Below are 14,383 nucleotides of genomic sequence, written 5' to 3'. Positions count from 1 at the left end.
CACTAATTTGGCACAAATGTTATTTGTTACTTGACTTCCAAGCCTGAATGTTGTCTGTGGCGGGCTGCATACAGACAGGTACTACTTCAGCACCTGAGGAGATCTAAATGATGCTGAACATTGTGAAATGATGCCCACTTCTAACCTTATGTTGAAGGGATGGTCATTGATGAAGCAGAACTGCTACGGTGATGTTCTTTAACTGAGAAGGTTGATCTCCAACAATCACCATCTTCCTGTTTGCTAAATATGCCTCCAACAAGCATAGATTTTTCACCTGATTCCCATTCACCCCAATTTTACTAGAGCTTTTTGATGCCACACTCTTGATGACATCAAGGCTATATTTGATTATCATTCCCACCTCACCTCTGCAGTTTGCTGTTTTGTAATGCTAAACGAATCAAAATAGTATTTGCATTTACAGGTGCAAGACAGTTTGGTAAGTCAGCTGTATTTAGTAAACTGGAGAGTGTAGAAATATTTTTGTTAAAATCTAATTACAGTTTTGTTTTCTATTTCTGCAGAGTGGAGGTTCTGATGTGTCTGATTATGTCAAAGGAGAGGATATCTTAGATATTTGGTTTGATAGTGGCACCTCGTGGGCACATGTATTAGAAGGTGAGAATATTAATGATGGTTAAACATCATAAGGAATCATTCATTGTTATGCACAGGATTATTGACCATAAGCTAAAATTGACTGAAAGCTAAGTTTAAAAATGCAGTAGACATGCTATAAACTAAACGTTACTGACCAAGTCAGAGGGAGGTTTTCATGGATTCAAGCAGTTGGCTTTTTTCCCCCCAATAATAAGTAGCCAAGAACTTAGAAAAATGTCTTATTATTACATAATTGCCTCAATAATTAGTGCTAATTGTTGAAACAATTTCATAATTGGGCTCTGACCCATAAATCAATTCAATGGTCGTACTTGTATTTAATGAATGATAAACTTTGTAAAAGTAGTAGAAACACGACTGCAGAGTGCCCTGTCTTTGAGAATTTAGTCATAAAATTCCTTGAACGAAATCAGAGGCTAATTATAGTTATATATCCAATTAGTTTCATAATTGAAAACAGGGAGACCTCTGGCACCTTGGACTTGAAACAACCTTTCTTTACACTTAAGCTAAAGGTAGCTCATCACTGGAATTAGTTCTGAAAGTTTGATATTAAGATGAAAGCTTCAGCCCTGTTACTGATAGTTGTGACCCACTTAGCTGTTAGTTGCTTTTCAAGTGAAGTAAATTAACCACGTGCAATAAAATATCTTACCCGTCAAGTATATGGAGTTGAAACTGCATTGGGATCATTGAGCCACTGATCTGTTTCCTTCATTATTGCTATTTATATCTTTTTCTTCTAATTAGTAACCTTCCATCTTTGTTACTCACCAATTTGTTAAGCAATTTTTTCTATCCAGCCAGTCACATTACATGGAAGAAAAATTATACCCAGGCTCATTCCAGCCAAATGTACGCTGAGAACATTCCATATTCACCCATTTCTACCTAATTAGCTTTTGTATATAAAAAGAGGATGTTCTTGATAATACCTGTTCAATTGTGCTCCAATAATTTGTTAAAAAAAGCAAACTACTGTGGATGGTGGAGATCTGAAATGAAAAGAGAAAGTGCTGGTGAACATCAGCAAATCTGGCAGCATATGAGGACCAAGAAACAGTATTAACATTTCATGTCCAATGTGATTTTTTTTCAGAACTTCATTCTGAAATTTTAACACTGTTTTTCTCTCCACACATATTGGCAAACCTGCTGACTTTCACCAACACTTACTCTTTTTTTTTTCAGATTTCCACCATCCACAGTGTTTTGCTTTTTGGTTAACAAATGAAGACTTCTGACATCAGAAATCAGCTGGCTGGGTGACATATAGGAAGGATGGAACAGTGAAGAATCCCTGTGGAGAGCTAAACAGTATTAACGTTTTTAGTGTAATATGATTGTTCTTTGGAACTTGGTTCTGAAATTTTAACCCTCTTTCTCCAGAATTTAATGATTCTATTCTGGTGACTTGTTCTATTCCCCACTGCTGTTTCTAACACCATTCTTCCAAAACAGGGCATTACAATCTTTGAACTGCATGGACTCTTTAGTATATCACCCTACCTATCCATCATCCAGCCAACTGATCTCTGTATTAATGGTGGTAAAACCTGGTAGTCTCTATTAAGACTATGGTTTTAGGAATCATGACATAAGTGTATTTTCTATTGGAATTGTTGTTCAATGGATCATTCCCAAGAATGAGGACGTTGGGGTTCGGATTAACCAGGCTTCTGAATACAAACCTCTCTTGCTCCTTTCTCAATGAACCCTTACTGTCACCCGCTAACAGACCTAACCACACAATGGAAGTATATTTTGGGTTTAAGTTATTAGTTTCACTTAATTAATCTTTCTTCAGTTGGGATTTTTGTACAAACCCTGGTTGCACATGAATTAATGATTTCACAAGTGGAAGAATATGTTGTAACAGAAGATGCTTCCAGAAGCATTTTTAAGTTCTTGCAAGTTTCCTTTGACAATGTGGGGAAGAAAGGTATTGAAGTGGACATCAGTCATGATTGTATTGAATGGTGAAGAGGACTTGATGGGCTGAGTTGCCTACGACGACTCCTATGTTTCGACATTTGGAGCCATCTGCAACTGCGATTCTGGTTCTTAAGTGTAAAGTTATAATACAGAGCTAGTATAATCCACTTTGTCATTCTGACTGCAAATCAATAGACCAGCTTCCCTACTCAACTGAAACTACCGAACTGTATCCAATATTGTAAAAATATTTTCTCATCTGGTGTATGAAAAGTAAAAACAATTTACCTACTCACAAGCTTCCAAGGCTGTCTCTACCTTAGAAAATTCTGACAGCAGCAGGCAGTCTACTTTAACCTGGTGAAATAATCCAGATTTTTGAGACTCCCAGGATTCCAACTCCTATCAATTTCCCTCAGTTGAAGTTTAATCCAAGTCAAAGGACCAGGGTCAGTTTCCAATTATTACAAACAATTGGATAGATTAACTATTTTCCTTGCTTACTCACCCTCTACTCACATATTAAATGCTAGCTTTCCAATTGTAGACTAATTATAGTAAATGATAAATGAAGAGAGAGAATTCAGTAAAGCTAATTTGATTTTACTCTCAAATTGCTTTGTAAATGGAAAGAATATCATTCCAAGACTCCACATCAAATTCACCTGTGAGTATAACACATCGAGATATGCAATTGCAGTGGAACTACTTTCCAAGTAAAATAATAATTGAAGCTGAAACAGAACTTGCAGGAGAAACTCAGCAGGACGAGCAGGACCTATGCAAGAAAGCAGAGTTAATGTTTTGAGTCCAGTGACCTTTTAGAAGAAAGGTCTACTCTGAAGAAGTCACTAGACTTGTTAACTCTGCTTTCTTTCCAAAGATGCTGGCAGATTTGCTGAGTTTCTGCAGCAATTTCTGTTTTTATTTCAGATTTCCAGCATTTGCATCTCTTTGTTTTATAAAATTTGAGGCTGTTAGGAAGAATTTTACCTAAGTAATCGACTATGGGTGTCTTCAATGTGACAGCAAGAGCAGAAACTCACTTTGTTGCCGTGCGTGCTGAAAATTGCCTCGATTTAACATAGAATTGTGAAGCACATTCCCTGAATTCTCAGCAACAGATCTTAAGCTATAAAGTTATATTACTTTTAGAGAGTTTATAATGCTCCAGTGACATACGAGAATCATTCTTGGCTTCACCTTCATAGGGCATGGAAAATAACAAACAAACAATATTATCTTGTGTTCGGTCGAGTTTCCTTTGGAGTCTGACTAAATCCAGTCATGGTCATGGGAGAATCAAACAAAAAGAAACTATCTTCAATGTGCCATTCTCCCAGGCTTGTCGCCATCAACAGCCCCTTGATTCACTCCACGTTGGGAGTTTCCAAAGGGCCTGTTTCTTCACTTGACTGAACATGCTAATTCTTGACCCACATAACCTAGAAAGATCTATAAGTCATGGGATCCAAAGATTTACGGTGTTTCCTCATTATTAAGGTGTTTGGACTCAAAGCTGATGCAGCTTGAATGTCAAGTTCTTGCCCTTGCGAAGGATCTGTAGTAAGGTTCTCTCAGTCGCTAATGTCAATGCTGCTGCAATTCACAGAGAGCTGCAGAGTGTCTTTGTAGCATTTACATTGTCCTCCCTTTGAATGCTGGCTTTTAGAGAGGTGACTTGAAAAATTAGGACATAACTGGAGACATGCTTTTCACCCACATGGATACAATGTCCAGTCATTGTCCATATCATTGATTTTCAGGTTGTTTATCTGAATATTTAGAGTCGGCTTCAAGAAAGACACTTGTATTTGTTCAACAGTGCTCCCATTAAATATAGAGAATGCGGTGGAATTGCTGGTGAAATGTCTCTAGCTCTTGTATGTGTTGGTGCAAAGTCCGTGTCCCACTGCAATACAGGAATGTGGTGATGACAACTTTTCTATAAATTGGCATTTTTATGGAAGTGTAGTGAACGTTGTCAAATATTTGCTGACATAGTTTGCCCAGCTGATCTGGTGTTAAATCTCCTCACTTTTGATAGTGTGATTGTGAAGGTATAGGGGGCATACAGCACATTACAGAGTGTCTCTTTCCATATGTATAGAAGGTGGACTATTTGAATGACTAGATCTGCATTGATAGGACCTTTGTTTTGGCTGTGTTTAAGGTCAGCCCAAATCTCTTGTATCCCGAAATGAAGAGATGCCACGTGTTTTGCAAATCCTGTTCAGGATAAGCAATGACTCCAAAGACTTCTGCAAACTAATAATCATATTTATATATGGTGGTCAGTTTAGTTTTCGTACAGAGGTGATTGAGGTTAGACTGTTTCATCTTGGTGAAAGTTTGTAATGACACCACAGGGCAGTTGATCTTTGTTGAGGTGAATAGCTATTGTCAGATAGCTTGTAAATAGTTTGGGGTTATCTCACAGCCTTGCCTAACACAGTCCGGGTTTTGAAGGAGACTGTTCAAGATCTTGCAGTCAAGACAGTTGCAGTCGTATCGTTGAATGAAGAGGAATTTCTTCTCTGAAGGTACTGAATTTGTGGAATTCTTTACTACCGAAAGCTATTGAGGCTTATTAAATATATTCAATGTGGAGATAGATGTTTAATTGGTAAGGAAATCAAAGGTTTTAGGACAAAGTAGAATTGAAGATTATTAAATCAACCGTGATCTCATTGAATGGTGGAGAAGACTTGATGGGTGCACATTTGGTCTTTATGTGACACTGTTGCAAGATTGAGATGAGAGTTTTGCAATTTTCTTGAATCAAGTGCTTTGGTCCAGTTAATCACCATAAAATCCACATTACATTCGTGTTCTCAACATTCTCCTTGAATTTGTTTAGCAACAAGGAACATGTCTGAGGTGTCCGTGGAAGGTCAAAAGCCCCACAAGCCCATAAATATGTCTCTGGGAGGAATTACTCAGTCACAAGAAGTGGATAATTCAGGAGGACACCTGTCAGAACTTTCCCTGCTCTGCATAGGAGGAAAATACCATAATACTTCCCACAGCATGATTTTCCTTTCTTGAAGATAGTTGCCATTTTTTGTATTATTGCAGTTTGAGGAGATGATAAGGTGGTCTTGTTCCACCCAAATTTATAGAATAAGTGTGTCGTGTCTTGATTTGAATAAAAACCCAATAACCTTGAAAACCTCAGCTGGAATGCCATTAGGGCTGGCAGACTGTTGTTTCTCATTCGTCTGATTGGTTGTTTCAGCTGGAGCTTAGGAGGTTGAGAGATGATCTTATAGAAGGACAGCACAATGGCTCAATGATTAGCACTACTGTCTCACAGCACCAGGGACCCAGGCTTGATTCCAGCCTCGGCCAACTTGCTGTGTGAAGTTTATACATTCTCTCCATGGCTGCGTGGGTTTCTTCCAGGTGCTCCTTTCCTCCCAGAATTCAAAGATGTGCAGGTTAGGTGAATTGGCCATGCTAAATTGCCCATAATGTTCAGGAATGTATAGGTTAGGTGTATTAGGGGTAAAATATAGGATAGGGGAATGGATCTGGGTGGGTTACTATTCAGAGGGTCGGTGTGGACTTCTTAGGCTGAAGGGCCTGTTTCCACACTGTGGGGATTCTAATTCAAATTCATGTTTATAAAATCATGAGAAGTATGGATGGGATTAATGATAAGTTGCTTTCCCTAGGATGGAGGATTTCAAGACATGGGCACATTTTTAAGGTGAGAGGAGAGAGATTTAGAAATGACACGAGGGACAAATTTTTTATACAGAGAGTGGATCACATATGGTATGAAGTTCCTGAGGAAGTGATGGATGTGGCCACAGTTACAACGTTTAAAAGACATTTGGATAATAGGTAAGGTTTGGAGGTATATGGGCCAGGAGCAGGCAGGTGGGACTAGTTTAGTTTGGGATTATGTTCGGCATGGCCTGGTTGGACCGAAGGGCCTCTTTCTGTACTGTATGACTCAATGACTATCCTATCAATAATGATTCACCACGGATTCTACCGTGGGATCGTAACTGATTGCCTGGAGAATGCAGTTGCAACTGTGAAGTCATGGTCGAGGAGTATTTGAAAATGTTCTTTGCAGCATTGATGGAAGGCATTCATCATTTAGAAAAGAAATACCAAACTATGAATGAAGAGGATTTTGACCCCATGGGTTGGTCTATACTCTAATTGGTTCGTATCTTTCTGAATGCTTTGTATGCTGTGATGGTCAGCATGCAATTGCAAGTGTCGCGCTTTCTCTTTCATCATTTGCAGTCTGTTTTCCATATTGTCTTTAGGTGTCAGCCTTCAGCTGTTAGAATGCTGCCTGTTCGATTTGTGATGTTGGGTTGTTTTGCTGTGCAATGAAGGCAGTTTGTTTTTGCTGCAGGAGGTTGCGTCTTCTGCGTTGTTTCTGTCATTCCAATCCTGGTGGTGTAATGCTTAAATCCTGTGGCCTCAATACAGGAGTATAGTGCAGTTAACTTTATTTAATCCTAGAGTTATTCTTTCCATGACTTGTGGATGGATACTTTTGCATTTGATACTGTCTGACATATTTGGATATTTAGCTCTGTTATACATACAATGCTACTTTCGCTGACCATAGAGGGACTGTCTCCAAACTAGAACAAGGAATTTTATTCCTGCCACTTTGCAGTTTAGCCACAGCTTCTGAGAGTCATTTCGGTGAATTGTCTGATAGGCTGTTTGGACTGTTGACTTGAATAAACTTTTTTTTGTTTGAAATTTCAGAATGAAAATGGAATTGTTTTCCACTGAAAATAATCAGTCCAATACCACTATAAAATTACCCAGGCATATTAGCATTTAAAGTACTCATTCAAGTGCTTTAACTGTAGTCTCTTTAGTACGAGTAAGCCTTTAAGGTAAAGCAATGTGGAATGGTTCTCATTGAAACCTTTTTCTATTTTTTTTTCAAATCTAACTTGGTTGAGACAAAATTCTATTGTTGAAATTGAAGTGAGGTAGTATGATGCAAATATCCTAGACTTTTACTTGAATTTACAGTCAATTCAATATTGGTGGAATATTCACTGCACTTGTAATTAGTTATTTGTGTTGACAGGAAACTTGCATAAGTTCAAGTACATTAAGTCCTCAGTACATTGCTACTACATGGAGGTTAAATGGATTAAGATTGTGAATAGATTCCTTATGTTCCAAAAGAGTGCTCATTATGCATTTAACATAAACATTGATACTGACCATCAATGCATACTCAAAGCAAGTATTGCATTTATTGATCATTCATCAGCATGTGACATTTTGTGATGATATGACCTGCTCTTGAAAGTTGTCAGACTTTTCCACTATCGAGCTGCAGTTTATCCTCTTCAATGGTAAAGCAATTGAAAACGTTGGCTTTAACTTGGAGATCAAATAATCTTTAACAAGGACCCAGAGTGATAGACTTCTCTAAGACTGTTTAAAGCTCCAATTCTCTTCAAACTTTGAGTGACATGCCCCACCACTTCTAATAAATTTGTCTGTGCAATTGATTTGGCTCGTGCTACCCAGGAAAATAATTTTTAAGGTCCTAGCAATAGTTTGTCCCAGGATATATAAATGATGGAGCAATATTTTAATGGCTGGCACCTCCATCCAGTCTTGACTAAGACCAAAGTTACTACTTCCCACATCAGCAACTGAGTGGCTAATAGTAAACTGCAGGTCTTTAGTTGTAAATTAATTAGGATTGGACATACCCCAAGTGCCTTGGAGTCTCCTTATATTGTAGCCTCATGTTTACTGTGAACACCTGAAAAAGAGGAAACCCATAACCCGTAAGACCATAATATGTTTGAACAGAAATAGGCTATTGGCCCCACTGCCATTCAGTGAGCTCATGGCTGATCTGATAATCCTGAACTCCACTTTCCTGCCTATTCCCCAACACCCTGGACTCCTTTACTGATTAAAAATCTGTCAACCTCTGTCCTTTGATAAGGGACCAAAACCGTTAAACGTTTATCCAGAAACTAGTAACACTAGCTATTGATCCCACGCACACACAGTTCATACTCCTAGCCTCGTTCCTGTACTATTCTGTAGGCTTCGGAATACTCTTCCTCTGTGTGGGCATAAAGCAGCCACACAAAACTCTTGGACTCTGTGCTGAATGGGTCAAGGGGGACAGTTAGTAGTTCATTTTAATCAAAACTCATATAATACTCCCAGTCCAGCTTAATATTCCACCTCCTGATGTGCGGTGGAAGGCAAAAATGCTGAAGAAATTGAAATGCAAGGAAGCCAACCCAAAACTGCCAATCCATGAACATCTTTAAAACATATTACATATGTGATTCAAATCATGCAAATTATTTTGGTATTCTCCTCGTGTTTTCAGTGGTACAAGAATTGGTATTAAGAACAAATAGCTGAGTTCTCAGCTAACTCATGCATTACGAACAATGACGTGATGAGTGGCACAGTAGAACTTGCAGGATTTCAGACATATCTGAAACAGTAGCCTACTTGGAACATGATGCGTACTGTCTGCATGGGCATCACACTTTTTCCACAAATGAAATTACAAGGGAGCCCAGCATGTGATTATGGTTTCTTATATCAGACTCTCTTCCATTTTGTGGACGACTGTGGTCCATAAAACATTCTCTGCAGAGTTCAACACAATCCTCGTCACAATACACCATGCTGCGAGCTAGGTGTCCAACTTGGACTTAGCGTTGTAAAGCTCCAAAATAACATTTTGCAATAAGATGATGCGAACGCAAGCTTACAACATAACAGTTGACATGCTACTTCTCCTTATGCACGTAACAATTCCACCTGTCCCCAAAACAGAATCTTTGTATGCCAGGTCCAAGTTCCATTACTAATATTTGCATCCTGAGATCAACTATAATCAAGGTAATTTTGTGACAGATATAACTATCCAGTCTTGTAACACCACAAAGACGTTTTGATCATAATGAGAAAGTCATCAACCCTTTCCAGAATGTGTTTGACACAAACAGCAGTACCTCGATAATGTTGGAAATCTGAATTAGAACAGAAAATCCATGAATACTCAGCAGGTCAAGATGTATCTGTTGTTAGAGTCCCCACTGCTTTCATTTCTTTAATTTTTTGTTAATCACTTTTGGTTTTGAGCCGTGAACTTGGAACTGTGAGCTAAATTTGAATTTTGAACTGTGGGTAACAGCTCGCGTTAAAAGGAAAACAGACCAAACAAGATTTTGTTTGTTTATGAGGCCAGGCCAGGAAGTTAACTGCAGTTGGTTCCTGATCAAAAAGTTTTATAGATGCTCCATCACTGGATACAAGCATTATGTTTAAACAGATTGCAGAAGTTGGCTATTAACGAGGACAGTACCTGGGAATTGGTTTGAGCCAAACCTGGGAAAAGCCTTGTGTTCAAGCAGATGGCAGATGTTGAATGGTAACACCTTGTGGAGGAATTGGTCAGTCTGTCAGGGAGTGGTCAGAGTTTGAATTTGGTTTTGGACAATGTTTTCAGTGAGAAGAAATTTGGCTGTTGATGTTATAGCAGGAAGATATAAAAGCCCCCTGACCAACCTCCATTATCAACTCTTGGAAATTTAGAGAATAGAAAACTAAGTATTACTACTATTATCTGAGTAAACGGAAAAGTGACCCTGATTGACATCTTCAGAAAGTCAACCAAGAAACCATCACCTATGACTGTGGAACAGTGCACTGTGTAAACTGCTTAAATAATCTGGACAGTTTTGTTATTTTCTTTTATTTATCCCATAATTATTTGTTTGCCGGTCTTTTGTGTGAGTGGGCCTGACAACATAAAATATAAAGGATATGGTTTAAAACGTAGACCAGTTAGATTACTTTGTTGTTTAATTTTTCTCTACGGTTACTATTGTTTTGTTAATAAATTGCTAAGTCTTTTGTTTAAGATACAAACCAATGTCAAGAACTGATTATTCTCACAGTCTGGGATTGGTTATTCAAAATGTCTGGCTTGAAACCCTTATAGTCAATTTTGATTCTTTTTGAATTATCGAATGCCTGCAGTGCAAATAGAGGCCATTCAGCCTATCAAGTCTAACCCTCCAAAGAGCATCCGACCCTACCCCCTAATCCCACATTTACTATAGTTAACCCAACTAGCCTGCACACTATGGGCAATTTGGCACAGCCAATCCACCTAAGCTGCACATCTTTGGACTGTGGGAGCAAATCAGAGCATGTAGATATTGGAAAAGCTGCAAACTCCAGACAATCGCCCAAGACTGGAATTGAACCCGGGTCCCTGGCCTGTGAGGCAGTAGTACTGACCACTGCGCTACCATGCCACCCTATTGCAGGTTATAATTTTACTGTGTTGTTATAATGGAGGCAGAAAGGCTGATTTGGTTCAACTGTCCATTTGTGTTGTAACACGATGGAAAGAGAAACAGGATTATCATTTGGTTGATGACTTTCATCAGGATTCTGAACTAATGAAAAGTCATTGACCTAAAACATTAAATCTGTTGCTGCTTCATCTACTAAATATTTCCAAAATATGTTCGAATATGTCTCTGAAGACAAAGGATCTAAACTTCAATGTAAAAATGAAAAAGCTTAAAGATTGTGAACTTTAATCTTATAGTATGGCATAAATCTATAAAGACAGTATGTGTAATTAATTTATTGCTGGGCATTTTTTATATTGACCGACTGAATCACATAGCAACTAAATATTGATATGTTAAGTGTTAACACAATAAAATTTCAAAGGTGAATTTATTTGCTGTTTGTTGCAGAATTGATACCTTTTTGCAAGCTTTGTATTGGTTTATGACATTCTGTAAAAGCATTTGAACATGTCTAACCATTTGGTTACTTGGAATTCAGTGCAGGTATTACTGTTTGGGTGTTTGAGAGTACTAGTGGATGGGAGTGCACCTTAGTAGAAGGTGAATGGACTAACACTTAAATGAAAGTGAAAGAAATTAATCTTGAAGCCAATAAAATAATTTTTATTTTCAGGTAAAATAAAAATGTAAAAATATTTCAGCCAGTGTTTATTCTTAATAAATGATTGAATGATTGCACTATTCATCGGTATAAGCAGTTAGAAAGCAGCATCTTGTATTTATATAACATCTCCAAATGCTTCATGCACTAATTACTTTAAAAACACAGTGGGTGTGCAATAAATGCAACTGCAGTTTTACATACACCAAAGGATTATGAATGACAATAAGGTGAATATCCAGATTATTTTTTATTTGATACTGCTTAAGGAATAAATGCATACCAGGACATCACGAGAACTTCCTTCTCTTTTATGTACCACTATGAGATTATCTAGATTTCCCTAACTTACCAGAATAAACATTAACCTCAGTTGAATAATGACTTTGAGAGGTTATGTCAATACTGGATTACAATGTTGGCTGAGATTATCTGCCCAAGCCCTGAAGCCAGTTCTGACTGATAGGCATGCATGGTGTCAACCGCTCTTTATTTTCTCCTGTGATTCCTCATAGAGTCACGTAGCATGGAAACCGACTCTTCAGTCCAACCTGTCCATGCCAAATGTAATCCCAAACTAAACTAGTCCCACCTGCCTGCTTCATTTATTTAACTTCATTGTTACATCTGGCGCTTTGAGAAATGTTGTGGTTCCTCCTACTTATATTTAGGAACTCCCTGCCCATAGATTTCTCATATATATTCTATGGTTTATCTTTGTATGTTGAAGAAAAAGCTTTAGACGAGTGACCTATTTATTCATTGTGTTCAAACATTTTTTAAAGCAAGTGAGAAATACTTGCAGCAATGCTTTTTAATCACTTATTTGTGGCAATTTATTTTAGAAGTCAAATAATTCTGACCCTGGAAGCTCAAGAGGTTTCTTTTCCAACGTACTTTTGCTGATTTAGGGGCCGCACTCTATGGTCTCTGCTGGAGAAAAAGTTGTGTCAGATTAGAAAAGTTTTCACTTTCTGTAAATGCTGCTCAGTAACCAAGAGTTACTGCACTAAGAGACCTGATCAAATGGTTGCAAATTCCAAACGCACAACCGACCATTAATTTTTGTCATTGGAGATGGTCTAGTAGAGAATTTCTGTTGAGTTTTCTCATTTCCCCAATGTAATTTTGGCAACATTCTTGGAGATGTCACACCAACAGTTTTTTTTTAATCCCACAATGTTTACCCGCCTGTTCTGGCAGTCGTCCTTCATAACTTCCATGCAATTATCCCTCATGCTATGTCTTTAACTTGTTGGAGAGCCGCCTGCTAAGCTAGAACATTCTGTCTGTCTTAGCATCTGAACTTGGGATTGGAATGTGGAACACCTAGGTCCTGCTGTAAAATAGATTGTATCTTAACTATAGTCATTCTGTGCTAAACTTATTCACTAGGACATTTAAGATGTGGTTCTCATTCCCAAATTAAGAACATAAGAAGTGGTACAAAATATTACTGCTTTTCAGTCAAGATCAAAAGAATATTCAGATCTGTGTAGATTGGGAAAGATGTGTTGCTTTGAATGTAGCTGTAAATGTCTCAATACTGTTTTCAGGCTGATGCTACTCTTTGCATTGTATGGAGTCAATGTACCCCTTGTGTTTAAATGGTTCCACAAAGACTGAGTAAGCCAGTACCTTTTAAAGAGTCCTACCTAATAATTGAAATTTTCATGTTCATCTGATCCAATGACAGTTTTTTTTTTAGCAGTCAACATTGCTTGAATGGATACCTGCTCATTTCACAAGATAGAAGAAGCGTTACATTTTTGGGGAGTTTATTTTGTCCTCCAGATTTTGGATTCTATCAACATCATCATTCCTCTATATTCATCAAATGAAAAATGTTGAAAAGCGAATGGATTGTTGTGAGTGGTGCAATATAAAACCACAGAGTTTTAGTTGTATGAAAAGGTGTGAAGTTTTTGAAATTGAGGTGAAAATAACAATCATAAAATATCCTTAAAACTTCTATCTAGTGTCCCATTTCTTCTCCATCAAATGTTGCCTTAAAACCTACCTGTGCTCCTGGAACTTGTTTGATATCCAGTTCTCCTCCAAAATGCTTTGAGACATTTTGACATGCAAAATCATTTTGCAAGTGCATTTTTTTAAAGAAAATCATGCTTTTAAAACTAAATTGTTTGGATGGATAGAGCAAAATAAATGCACACATTAAATATGATGATAAAATGTATTTTTTTTAATATACATTAATTAGATATGACTGTCATGGCAAGGCCAGCATTTATTATCCATTTTTAATGAACCATCCGTTGCGAGGGAAGATCTTCCAGATTTGAACCTAGCAGCACTAAAGGAGCAGCAATATGGTTCTAAGGATAATGACTGATTGGAGGGGAGCTTGCAAGTTGTGGGGTTCTTGTGCATCTGTTGTCCATGTCCTTCTAGGTTGTAGAGGTACCAAGTTGGAAGATGCTGGTCAGTGAGTGTATGCATTGCATTTGTTAGATGGGACACACTGCTGCTCTTGTGTACTGCAGCAGAGACAGTGAATAGTGGAGGTGATGGATGGTGTGTTGAACAAACAGGCTGTTTTGTCTTGAATATTTCAGACTTCTTGAATTTATTTTTGGAAATATGCTCATCCCGGCATGTGGGGCGTGTTCCAACCCCCCCCCCCAATACGTATACCTTGCAGATGGTGGACAGGGTTTAGGAAGTCAGGAGGTGAGAAGTTTCAACTTCTGCCTTTCTCTTGTAGTCACGTGATTTATGTTGTTGTCCAGTTGTTTCCAATCCATGGTGCTCCTTTGGGTGCTGATGGTGGGAGATTCAGCTACAGTAATGCTTTTGAATCTAAAAATGGTGATGCTTTCATTCTCTTCTG

General features: G+C 38.0%; 1 protein-coding gene across 1 annotated transcript in view; it reads left to right on the top strand.

Moving 5' to 3' along the window:
* Positions 1-14,383, top strand: part of iars2 (isoleucyl-tRNA synthetase 2, mitochondrial) — a 104,280-nt gene that overhangs the window by 51,952 nt on the left and 37,945 nt on the right. The window contains exon 14 of the mRNA XM_060831450.1: positions 528-621. Within this exon, the coding sequence (XP_060687433.1) occupies positions 528-621 (94 nt within the window). The remainder of the gene's footprint in view (positions 1-527; positions 622-14,383) is intronic.

Source organism: Hemiscyllium ocellatum, chromosome 10, assembly GCF_020745735.1.
Source record: "Hemiscyllium ocellatum isolate sHemOce1 chromosome 10, sHemOce1.pat.X.cur, whole genome shotgun sequence".
Lineage (NCBI taxonomy): Eukaryota > Metazoa > Chordata > Chondrichthyes > Orectolobiformes > Hemiscylliidae > Hemiscyllium > Hemiscyllium ocellatum.
This window is presented reverse-complemented; position numbering and strand designations above follow the sequence as displayed.